Source organism: Bufo bufo, chromosome 5, assembly GCF_905171765.1.
Source record: "Bufo bufo chromosome 5, aBufBuf1.1, whole genome shotgun sequence".
NCBI classification, from domain to species: Eukaryota; Metazoa; Chordata; class Amphibia; order Anura; family Bufonidae; genus Bufo; species Bufo bufo.
The window spans coordinates 517,698,094-517,711,192 of NC_053393.1; the positions used below are offsets into that span (position 1 = coordinate 517,698,094).

The window sequence follows — 13,099 nt, forward strand, 5'->3', positions numbered from 1 at the left end:
GCTCTGGATCCGCCACTGCACAGCTCATGGGTTATTATACTTTGTGATAATGAATATGCCCCTCCCCTTCATTACATTCTCAGAAACAAGCAGAGCATGGATGTCAATAAAATTATGCCACCCCCCCCCCACGGAAAAATTTCTGCGGACGCCCATGGAGGCAACGACAACGTCTTTAACTTAAACTGTTTGGTGTTTATTCACACATAAGGATAAGCAAGACAAAAGGACAGTTTCAAGGAAAACAGTCACATTGAGTCTGGTGTTTGTTCACACCATGCAGCAATGCAGAAGTCCTTGGACATAGCAGAAACCGCCTGCTCTCACACCAACAAGGTAGCAGGCCTTTACCCAGGCCCAAACTCCCAGGTCCCAACACAGAGACTGACAGAGCTTCACTGTCAGAGAGGAGTAAATTCTCACCACCTGACAGTGCTGCCTGTGTTTTTTAGCCAAAACCAAGACCCGGCCTGGAACATGGGGAGAAGCCACCCACCCTGCACTTTAGCTGCTCCCAGTAAGAGCAGGCCCGGATCGGCTTTACAGCCATACTAAATAGCAAAACCATGTCGGCCAGCACAAGCTGCCGCTGACACATGAAACTACCGGCTCTTACCTCACCGAGGCCAGGAACCTTGGTGACACATACCTTCCGTCAATGACGGACCCTTGCGCCTTGTAATCTACCTCTCCAATTTTTTCAAGTACCTCGTAGGGCCACTGCCATCTAGCTAGAAGCTTACTGTCTACAGTCGGTACCAGAACCAATACCCGATCACCCGGGTTAAAGTTCCGGACCGGAGCCTGCCAATTATAGACCCTACTCTGGGCTCGCTATGTTGCCTCCATATGCTCCCTAACAAGAGGTAACACTTTTCCATCCATCCTTGCATCTGGGTGATGTACTCAACAACACTTTTGTGCGGTGTGGGTTGGTGTTCCCATGCCTCTTTGGCGACATCCAACAGACCGCGAGGGTGTCTGCCATATAGCAGTTTGAAGGAGGAGAACCCAGTAGAGGCCTGGGGCACTTCTCGCACCGCGAACATGAGATAGGGCAGAAGAAGGTCCCAGTCCCTCCCATCCTTAGACTTACTCTTTTTAACATATTTTTTAATGTTTGATTAAACCTCTCTATCAGGTCATCCGTAACTGTTTTATGTGGAGCAACTTACAGAGTTCCCTCATGACCTTGGACATAAACGGGGTCCCTTGGTCAGTCAGAACCTCCTTAGGCAGACCCAGTCGAGAAAACCTCTCCATTAACTCCTTAGCTATGAGTTTGGCGATGCATGATGCAGTGGAACCGCCTCCGGGTACCGAGTGGCGTAGTCGAGGATGACCAAGATGTGTTGGTGCCCTCTAGCGGACTTCGGTACTGGGCCTATGAGATCCATAGCGATCCGCTCTAATGGAACCTTAATAATCGGGAGAGGGACCAAAGGACTACAGAAATGTGGCTGGGGGCTGGTTATCTGGCAGGTTGGGCAAGACGTGCAATACTCTTCCACCTGTAGAACATCTGTAGAATCCGGTCCTGCATTTTCTGCTGGCCCAGGTGTCCCCCAAGAACATGTTGGTGGGCTAACTCCAACATGAGCTTGCGATACGCCTTGGCCACTATGAACTGTTCAATATGCTCACCCCGTAGTTGATTTTACCGGTACAGCATCTCCTGTTGAACCACATAACGGGGGAACATAGACTCGGCCCCCGGTTGTTGCAGCTCACCCTCAATTACTGTCACATTCTCCCAGGCTCAGGATAGAGTCAGGTCCTGGTGCTGTGCTGTACCAAAATGATCTGCGGAGACATTGAGGTCTGCCAACTCCGGACCCGGCAGCACTTAGCGGGGTTGTTTTCCCCCCTCTTCTACCGAAGTGGCGTTCACCCCTACCGCTGGCCCTTCGGACTCAGGTTCCCAGGGTTCTGGTCTCCCCCCTGAACTGTGCCACTCTGCTAGGGTTACGTCTGTCTCCCGGGTAACGGTAACTTTCGTATACCTTTCGGCCAGTATACTCAGCATGCCGTACCAGGGCAGCTCTTACCAGGGACACCAGGCTCCCTGAATCCAGCATAACCACTGCCAGAGTGTCCCCCACTTCCACCTGGCACAGATGGCTATTGTCTATAGCCTTGGAGGTTCTGGTGGCACACAACTTCCTGGCATATAATGAGTGGCGGTAGCCATAGTTGGTGTTCATGGGTTCACCCGATAGGGACAGTCGGCTTTTATGTGTCCAGGCTCCTGACATCGCCAGCAGACCACCGGGGCTGGGTCTACAGGGGGTACGTCCTGGGCGGGTTCGGCTGGCACTGGCCGCCGGGTCTGGGGTGGAGATTTCCAGGGATTGACTGGCCCCCTCCCAAAAGAACCCCCCTGTAGATTTCTGGTGGCCTCGTAGCACTCCACCAGGTCGACCATCTCCAAGGCATTACCCGGAGACACCTGGCCGATCCAGTGCTGGAGGGGGTACGGCAAAGCCCTCCAGAACACATTCGCCAAGAGACGGTCCAGCATAGCAGTTGGGGTCAGTACGTCAGGCTGCAGCCATTTTTGCGAACGGTGTAACAGGTCATAATACTGCGGTCTGGTGGGTTCAGCCGGATTAAATTCCCACTGATGCACTCGCTGGGCCCGGACCAACACATTCACACTCAGTCTCGCCAGGATCTCACCTTTTACGGTCAGGTAGTCGGCTGCTTGATCATCGGGGAGATCGAAAAAAACTTGCTGGGGTCGAGACGCCAGGAACGGAGCAATGACCTCAGCCCACTGGTCTCGGGGTAACTTTTCCCTCACAGCCACTTTTTCGAACACCGCCAGATAGGTCTCGACGTCATCTGAGGGGGTCATCTTCGGGATCGCTGCACGGACAGCTTTCCAGGCATCGTGGACGTTTAGGGATGCTCCTGCCGCTTGCAATGCCATCACATGTTGCAATAGCAGCTGGTTAGTTTTCTGCTGCTGCTTGTTAGCCTCCCGCTGCTGCAAGTTAGCCTCCACGAGGGCCTTCCCGACCACCTCCATTTTGTCAGGGGACACGGGTCGTAACCTCGCCAGCTTAATGTAGGACATGCACTTGTGCCGGAGAAAACAAAAACTTTTCGGCCTTCAGGTCTGCCTCACTGCGTTTGCCCGCATCCGACACCAATTGTGGGGATTTGCTCTGGTAGACAGGCTTGCGGACGCAGTATAGAGGCAACGACAACGTCTTTAACCACCTCCGGACCGCCTAACGCAGGATTGCGTTCCGGAGGTGGCAGCGCTGCGCAGAGTCACGTATATACGCGTCATCTCGCGAGACGCGAGATTTCGCTCAAAGCCGGCCCGCGCATGCGCATCGCGGGCCGGCAAAATTAAAAGAAGTATTTCGTCACCAGCCTGCCAGCAACGATCATTGGCTGGCAGGCTGGCGATTTTAAAAAAATCCAATCCAAAGTCATATAACAGATCATATTAGTAAATATGATCTGTTATATGGCTTGTCTGCTCCTGTGCTGGTCCTTTTCGTCGGTTGGATCCAGCACAGGAGCAGACTGAACTGTGAGTACACCAACACTACACCTTAGCCCCAGATCACCCACCTGCACCCCAATTAACCCTTTGATCACCCCTTTGATCGCCCCTGTCAATCACTAGTGAAAGGAAAAAAAGTGATCAGTGTAAACTGTCACTTTTTTTTTTTCACTGGTATTGGCTGTTAGGTTTTAGGGATAGTTTAGGCCCCTTGGTTAGGTAGTTAGCGTCAGTTAGCGCCCACCCCACCGCACCGCAGTCACTTTTATTCGCTGTTTAGCGTATCGCTAATCAGCATTTGTACTTTTATAGTATCTGTAAGTGATCAAAACTGATCACGGTCAGATCTATAATAGTATTAGTGTCACCTTAGCTCGCCCTCCACCCAAAACGCAGTGTTTGCCCGATCAGGCCTGATCGGTCGCCCACATGTGCCTTCACCCACGCCCACCCCACCGCAGTGACAAAAAATATATATTTTTTGATCACTGCACATTCATTTTACACGCACTGCGGCGATAAAAAAAATCAGTTTTGATATTTTTTATCAACCGCAGCGGCCTCCGGTACTTCGCTAGCCTCCCCTTTGTAAGACAGGTTTGCTTTTTTTCTTGGGTAGTCTCAGGGAATACTCCTAAATTTAGTAGTCCAAAATGTCAAACAGGGGGTATTCTTCTGAAGAGGCCTACAGGATTCTGACCCAGTCGGATGAGGAGTGGGAACCCTCATCTGACGAATCTAGCGGGTCAGAATATGAACCTGTGGAAAGCAGTGGCTCTCTGACCCAAAGTTCGGACGAGGAGGTTGAGGTCCCTGGCAGCACCAGGCGTACCCGGCCCCATGTCGCTAGACCACAGGTTATGCAGGATCCGCTTCAAGAGCAGCAGAGTGGGGCTGTCGCTGCCGGATCACGTGGTGAGGCATACACCAGCAGCGCAGCCCTTCCTGGACCTAGTACCAGCACTGCCATACAACCTGGTGAAGTAGCGAGCACCAGAAGGGCAGTTGAAGCTGGTACGGTGGCACGTGCACTAGTTACCCCGTCGCAGCCACCGCACAGACAGGCCCGTAGAGCCCCTAGAGTCCCTGAGGTGCTGGCAAATCCTGATTGGCAGTCACCAACTTCAGCCGCACCAGTAGTTCCCCCTTTCACCGCCCAGTCTGGAGTTCGGGTTGAGACGGCTCAAATCGGTTCGGCCCTGGGATTTTTTGAGCTGTTCTTGACTGCGGAGCTCTTGGACTTAGTCGTGGCAGAGACCAACCAGTATGCCACACAATTTATAACCGCAAACCCGGGAAGCTATTATGCCCAGCCTTTCCGGTGGAAACCAGTCCAAGTTTCCGAACTTAAATTTTTTTTGGGCCTTCTCCTCAACATGGGCCTGACAAAAAAGCATGAATTGCGGTCATATTGGTCAACGCACCCAATTCATCACATGCCCATGTTCTCTGCTGCTATGTACAGGACACGATTTGAGACCATCCTCCGTTTTCTGCATTTTAGCGACAACACCACCTCCCGTCCCAGAGGCCACCCTGCTTTTGACCGGCTCCACAAAATTCGGCCCCTCATAGACCATTTCAACCTGAAATTTGCAGATTTGTATACCCCTGAGCAAAACATCTGCGTAGACGAGTCCCTAATACATTTTACCGGGCGCCTTGGCTTCAAACAATACATCCCAAGCAAGCGTGCCCGGTATGGGGTCAAATTGTATAAGCTCTGTGAAAGGGCCACAGGCTATACCCACAAATTTCGGATCTATGAGGGAAAAGATCAGACCCTGGAGCCGGTCGGTTGCCCTGACTACCTGGGGAGCAGTGGGAAGACAGTCTGGGACTTGGTGTCACCCTTATTCGGCAAGGGGTACCATCTTTATGTGGACAATTTCTACACAAGTGTGGCCCTCTTTAGGCATTTGTTTCTAGAACGGATTTGCGCCTGTGGCACCGCGCGAACTAGTCGCGTGGGCTTCCCCCAACGGCTTGTAACCACCCGTCTTGCAAGGGGGCAGAGGGCTGCCTTGTGTAACGAAGAACTGCTCGCGGTGAAATGGAGAGACAAGCGTGACGTTTACATGCTCTCCTCCATTCACGCAGACACGACAATCCAAATTGAGCGAGCAACCCGTGTCATTGAAAAGCCCCTCTGTGTCCACGACTATAATGCGCTCATGGGAGGGGTGGACTTCAATGACCAGATGTTGTCTCCGTATTTAGTTTCCCGCAGAACCAGACGCTGGTATAAGAAGGTGTCTGTATATTTGATTCAATTGGCGCTGTACAATAGTTTTGTTCTCTACAGTAAGGCTGGGAGAACAGGATCCTTCCTCAAATTCCAGGAAGAGATCATCGAGAACCTCCTTTATCCAGGAGGTTCCGTGGCCCCATCCACCAGTGTAGTTAGCCGTCTACACGAGCGACATTTCCCCAGTGTCGTTCCTGGTACCTCAACCCAACCGTCACCCCGAAAAAGATGTCGTGTCTGTAGCAGGAGTGGAATAAGACGTGACACCCGCTATTTCTGTCCTGACTGTGCTGACCACCCTGCCCTATGCTATGGAGAGTGTTTCCGGAAGTACCACACATAGGTACACCTAGCATAGGGATCACATCTCACCAGGACAGGCACACAGGGCTATTAGGGCCCATTCACTCACAGCTGCTGCAAACCTCTCCTTTCACCTGGGATAAAGTGCATAACGTACTTCGCCACATCTTTGGGCGATTTGCGCTTCGCACATTGTCCCATGGGGAAGGAGAGGTTTGTTCTATAAAGGTAAAAAAAACTAAACAAAAAAAAAAATACCGGTAAGTAAAAAAGTTAAACGTTCAGTTAAAAAAGTTTAAAAAAAGTTTCTATGTTCTGTTCAACAGTTAATAAAGTTATTGCTTTGCGGCCTGGTTTTTTCTTTTTTGTTTTGTTTTTTTTACCTTTCAGGTGGACCAACCGATCGACTAGCTGCAGCACTGATGTGCATTCGGACAGAAGCATTGCGCTGCTGTCAGATTACACGCAAGTCGGTGTATGCGGCGCTGCAAGACGAGATTTCTCCTCTGCAGTAAAAGATACGTTTGCCGAGGCATATGAGCTGAGGAGGTGGCGGTGTTCATATACTTTGGCAAACACTTTGTATATATATAAAAAAAAAAATCCCGGCAATGATTTATTCATCCACATCGATTGATGTGAATGGAGAAATCTGGTTTGCCAGGGCATACGAGCTGAAGTGGGTATGGATGTTGGGCGGAGCTCCTATGTCCTGGCAGACGCCTTTCCCCTCCTTTTTCTTTTTTTGGCAGAGATTTTTTCATCCACATTGATCGATGCGAATGAAGAAATCTGTGCCGTTCATTTTTTTCTTTCAGCCCAGAGGCTGAACGGAAAAAAAAAATTTCATTACCCGTATGCTCAATATAAGGAGAATAGCAGAAACTCCTAATGCTGGGCATACATGTAATGATTGCGGAGACCCTCAAATGCCAGGGCAGTACAAACACCCCACAAATAACACCATTTTGGAAAGAAGACACCCCAAGGTATTCGCTGAGGGGCATATTGAGTCCATGAAAGATTGAAATTTTTGTCCCAAGTTAGCGGAAAGGGAGACTTTGTGAGAACAAAATCAAAAAAATCAATTTCCGCTAACTTGTGCCAAAATTCTTTTTTTTCAATGAACTCGCCATGCCCCTCATTGAATACCTTGGGGTGTCTTCTTTCCAAAATGGGGTCACATGTGGGGTATTTATACTGCCCTGGCATTTTAGGGGCCCCAAAGCGTGAGAAGAAGTCTGGTATCCAAATGTCTAAAAATGCCCTCCTAAAAGGAATTTGGGCCCCTTTGCCCACCTAGGCTGCAAAAAAGTGTCACACATCTGGTATCTCCGTACTCAGGAGAAGTTGAGGAATGTGTTTTGGGGTGTCTTTTTACATATGCCCATGCTGGGTGAGATAAATATCTTGGTCAAATGCCAACTTTGTATAAAAAAATGGGAAAAGTTGTCTTTTGCCAAGATATTTCTCTCACCCAGCATGGGTATATGTAAAATGACACCACAAAACACATTCCCCACCTTCTCCTGAGTACGGCGATACCAGATGTGTGACACTTTTTTGCAGCCTAGGTGGGCAAAGGGGCCCACATTCCAAAGAGCACCTTTCGGATTTCACAGGTCATTTACCTACTTACCACACATTAGGGCCCCTGGAAAATGCCAGGGCAGTATAACTACCCCACAAGTGACCCCATTTTGGAAAGAAGACACCCCAAGGTATTCCGTGAGGGGCATGGCAAGTTCCTAGAATTTTTTATTTTTTGTCACAAGTTAGTGGAAAATGATGATTTTTTTTTTTTTTCATACAAAGTCTCATATTCCACTAACTTGTGAAAAAAAATAAAAACTTCCATGAACTCACTATGCCCATCAGCGAATACCTTGGGGTCTCTTCTTTCCAAAATGGGGTCACTTGTGGGGTAGTTATACTGCCCTGGCATTCTAGGGGCCCAAATGTGTGGTAAGGAGTTTGAAATCAAATTCTGTAAAAAATGACCTGTGAAATCCGAAAGGTGCTCTTTGGAATATGGGCCCCTTTGCCCACCTAGGCTGCAAAAAAGTGTCACACATCTGGTATCTCCGTACTCAGGAGAAGGTGGGGAATGTGTTTTGGGGTGTCATTTTACATATACCCATGCTGGGTGAGAGAAATATCTTGGCAAAAGACAACTTTTCCCATTTTTTTATACAAAGTTGGCATTTGACCAAGATATTTATCTCACCCAGCATGGGTATATGTAAAAAGACACCCCAAAACACATTCCTCAACTTCTCCTGAGTACGGAGATACCAGATGTGTGACACTTTTTTGCAGCCTAGGTGGGCAAAGGGGCCCACATTCCAAAGAGCACCTTTCGGATTTCACAGGTCATTTTTTACTGAATTTGATTTCAAACTCCTTACCACACATTTGGGCCCCTAGAATGCCAGGGCAGTATAACTACCCCACAAGTGACCCCATTTTGGAAAGAAGAGACCCCAAGGTATTCGCTTATGGGCATAGTGAGTTCATGGAAGTTTTTATTTTTTGTCACAAGTTAGTGGAATATGAGACTTTGTATGGAAAAAAAAAAAAAATCATCATTTTCCACTAACTTGTGACAAAAAATAAAAAATTCTAGGAACTCGCCATGCCCCTCACGGAATACCTTGGGGTGTCTTCTTTCCAAAATGGGGTCACTTGTGGGGTAGTTATACTGCCCTGGCATTCTAGGGGCCCAAATGTGTAGTAAGGAGTTTGAAATCAAATTCTGTAAAAAATGACCTGTGAAATCCGAAAGGTGCTCTTTGGAATATGGGCCCCTTTGCCCACCTAGGCTGCAAAAAAGTGTCACACATCTGGTATCTCCATACTCAGGAGAAGGTGGGGAATGTGTTTTGGGGTGTCATTTTACATATACCCATGCTGGGTCAGAGAAATATCTTGGCAAAAGACAACTTTTCCCATTTTTTTATACAAAGTTGGCATTTGACCAAGATATTTATCTTACCCAGCATGGGTATATGTAAAAAGACACCCCAAAACACATTCCTCAACTTCTCCTGAGTACGGAGATACCAGATGTGTGACACTTTTTTGCAGCCTAGGTGGGCAAAGGGGCCCACATTCCAAAGAGCACCTTTCGAATTTCACAGGTCATTTTTTACAGAATTTGATTTCAAACTCCTTACCACACATTTGGGCCCCTAGAATGCCAGGGCAGTATAACTACCCCACAAGTGACCCCATTTTGGAAAGAAGAGACCCCAAGGTATTCGCTGATGGGCATAGTGAGTTCATGGAAGTTTTTATTTTTTGTCACAAGTTAGTGGAATATGAGACTTTGTATGGAAAAAAAAAAAATCATCATTTTCCACTAACTTGTGACAAAAAATAAAAAATTCTAGGAACTTGCCATGCCCCTCACGGAATACCTTGGGGTGTCTTCTTTCCAAAATGGGGTCACTTGTGGGGTAGTTATACTGCCCTGGCATTCTAGGGGCCTAAATGTGTGGTAAGGAGTTTGAAATCAAATTCTGTAAAAAATGACCTGTGAAATCCGAAAGGTGCTCTTTGGAATATGGGCCCCTTTGCCCACCTAGGCTGCAAAAAAGTGTCACACATCTGGTATCTCCGTACTCAGGAGAAGTTGGGGAATGTGTTTCGGGGTGTCTTTTTACATATACCCATGCTGGGTGAGATAAATATTTTGGTCAAATGCCAACTTTGTATAAAAAAATGGGAAAAGTTGTCTTTTGCCAAGATATTTCTCTCACCCAGCATGGGTATATGTAAAATGACACCCCAAAACACATTCCCCACCTTCTCCTGAGTACGGAGATACCAGATGTGTGACACTTTTTTGCAGCCTAGGTGGGCAAAGGGGCCCATATTCCAAAGAGCACCTTTCGGATTTCACAGGTCATTTTTTACAGAATTTGATTTCAAACTCCTTACCACACATTTGGGCCCCTAGAATGCCAGGGCAGTATAACTACCCCACAAGTGACCCCATTTTGGAAAGAAGAGACCCCAAGGTATTCGCTGATGGGCATAGTGAGTTCATAGAACTTTTTATTTTTTGTCACAAGTTAGTGGAATATGAGACTTTGTAAGAAAAAAAAAAAAAAATCATCATTTTCCGCTAACTTGTCACAAAAAATAAAAAGTTCTATGAACTCACTATGCCCATCAGCGAATACCTTAGGGTGTGTACTTTCCGAAATGGGGTCATTTGTGGGGTGTTTGTACTGTCTGGGCATTGTAGAACCTCAGGAAACATGACAGGTGCTCAGAAAGTCAGAGCTGCTTCAAAAAGCGGAAATTCACATTTTTGTACCATAGTTTGTAAACGCTATAACTTTTACCCAAACCATTTTTTTTTTACCCAAACATTTTTTTTTATCAAAGACATGTAGAACAATAAATTTAGAGCAAAATTTATATATGGATGTAGTTTTTTTTGCAAAATTTGACAACTGAAAGTGAAAAATGTCATTTTTTTTGCAAAAAAATCGTTAAATTTCGATTAATAACAAAAAAAGTAAAAATGTCAGCAGCAAAGAAATACCACCAAATGAAAGCTCTATTAGTGAGAAGAAAAGGAGGTAAAATTCATTTGGGTGGTAAGTTGCATGACCGAGCAATAAATGGTGAAAGTAGTGTAGGTCAGAAGTGTAAAAAGTGGCCTGATCTTTCAGGGTGTTTAAGCACTGGGGGCTGAAGTGGTTAACTTAAAGAGTTCGGTGTTTATTCACACATAAGGATAAGCAAAACAAAAAGTCAGTTTCAAGGAAAACAGTCACCTTGAGCCTGGTGTTTGTTCACACCATGCAGCAATGCAGAAGTCCTTGGACATAGCAGAAACCGCCTGCTCTCACACCAACAAGGCCTTTACCCAGGCCTAAACTCCTAGGTCCCAACACAGAGACTGACAGAGCTTCACTGTCAGAGAGGAGGAAATTCTCACCACCTGACAGTGCTGCCTGTGTTTTATAGCCGAAACCAAGACCCGGCCTGGAACGTGGGGAGCAGCCACCCACCCTGCACTTTGGCTGCTCCCAGTAAGAGCCGGCCCGGATCGGCTTTACAGCCATACTAAATAGCAAAACCATGTCAGCCAGCACAAGCTGCCGCTGACATATGAAACTACCGGCTCTTACCTCACCGAGGCCAGGAACCTTGGTGACACATACCTTACCGCACATTCACAGGGTAAGGTGTGACAAGGGCTCACTAACACAGATTTAGACAGATTTGTGAACAATATTTGAGAGTAAAGGGTCTTTTGTGTATGTAGAAAATGTCTTAGATCTTTGAGTTCAGCTCATGCAAAATGGGAGCAAAACCGAAAGTGTTGCATTTATATTTTTGCTCAGTGTGTGTGTATATATATATACAGATTTGCACCTAATTGTAAAAAAAAGCGTTTTCCCTTGGTTTTCAGGTATATAGTGTATCAATATAGTTATAATGAAAGCCAGATGGTATCATATAAATCTATAGTGGTTTTGGCATCATATCCTGGGCCAAGACATATGCCTGCAGTATATATGCCTCTAAACTAATAGTGCCAGAAAATTAGAGAAGCCCGAGTAGATATAAATGTTGCCAAAGTCGCTGTACCTGCAAAGACTAATCTGAGTGCCACATATTTATACTACTGATTGTTGACTGTCAAGTCCTTGCTGGCACCAGAATCATCAAGTGTGCGGTCCTCCATTATTTAATACACTATCCTCAGGATAAGTCATCACTATCTGATTGTAGGATCCGACCCCGTCATCCCTAGTGAACAGCTGTTGGAGAGCGCCTTTACACTTCCTGGGCCAGTGACGTCACGTCCATCGGTTAAATATCCTATGTGCAGCTCAGTCCCATTCAATGAATGGAACTGAGCTGCAATACCAAGCACAGCCACTATACAATGTACGGCGCTGTGCTTGGTATAGTATGAAGCTATCACAGCATTCATTCCAGCATCACAGCCTCTTCAAACAGCTGAGCAATGGGGGTGCCAGAGGTCAGACCCCCCCCCCCCCCAATCTGACATCTGATATAATATGATATATCAGCAAAATTTAAGCCCTGAAAACCCCTTTAATATATCTTCATAGTGTATGAAGCCCAGGTTTTAAGATACAGAGCATTAAATTCACTGCATAGGTTTCAATTTAATAGGTAACATTCTGGCTCCCTGTAGTCACCACTAGAGGGAGCTAACTGCAATTGAACTCAGTAATAACACACTACGCCGTAAACTCTGAAGCTCCCTCTAATAGTGGTTGCAAGAAGCCAGAATGATTTCTATTAAAGGGGTTGTCTCATCTCACCATTACTAAGGCGGAATGAGACACAGTCCAAATCACCAGCCAGCCGGGAAACAGAGGAGCGCTGGCATACTCCGCTGTTTCTTGGCTGGCCGGTGGTCGGGGCTGTGTCTTATTCCACCTTAGTAGTGGCGAGATGAGACAGCCCCTTTAAATCTGTGTCTACACAGGAGATTTGGAGCTGTAATTATTACTGTTTCATTCTAATATTATTAACATATATTCTATTATTTTTTATCATCAAGGAGACAACAACATTGCCCCCATACTTGCCACCATCTGTGGTCGGGAGGTTCCTGGACCAATACGATCAACCGGAGAAGCTATGTTCTTGTATTTTGCCTCTGATGCAAGTGTTTCTGGGAGAGGGTTCAATGCGTCTTATCATCGAAGTAAATTTTCTTGCACATATTTAGATTTTGAATATTGAAGCTATCAATTTGTACCTGTATTTTGCACAGTATGTTTTGGGGGTGGTGACTATCTCCACCTCCAATCTGTCCAAAGCCGTTTTAAATTTATGCAGAATAAAGCTGCTTGCTACCGATCCAGAGTATATATATCGTAGACCCAGGTTTTCTGCTGCCCATGTAGCATGTTAGTGTAAGGCACATGACCATATCTGTGTTTTGTGCGGTCCATGTTGTATGCACATATTTTGCAGACCCAGTGACTTCAATGGGTCCCCGGTCTGTATTTTGCGAACAAGCATAG

At 46.7% G+C, this 13,099-nt stretch overlaps 1 protein-coding gene across 1 annotated transcript in view; it reads left to right on the plus strand.

Moving 5' to 3' along the window:
• The window catches only part of CUBN (cubilin), a 236,538-nt gene that overhangs the window by 142,094 nt on the left and 81,345 nt on the right, over positions 1-13,099 (plus strand). Inside the window, exon 41 of the mRNA XM_040434511.1 lies at positions 12,631-12,777. Coding sequence (XP_040290445.1) covers positions 12,631-12,777 — 147 coding nt within the window. The remainder of the gene's footprint in view (positions 1-12,630; positions 12,778-13,099) is intronic.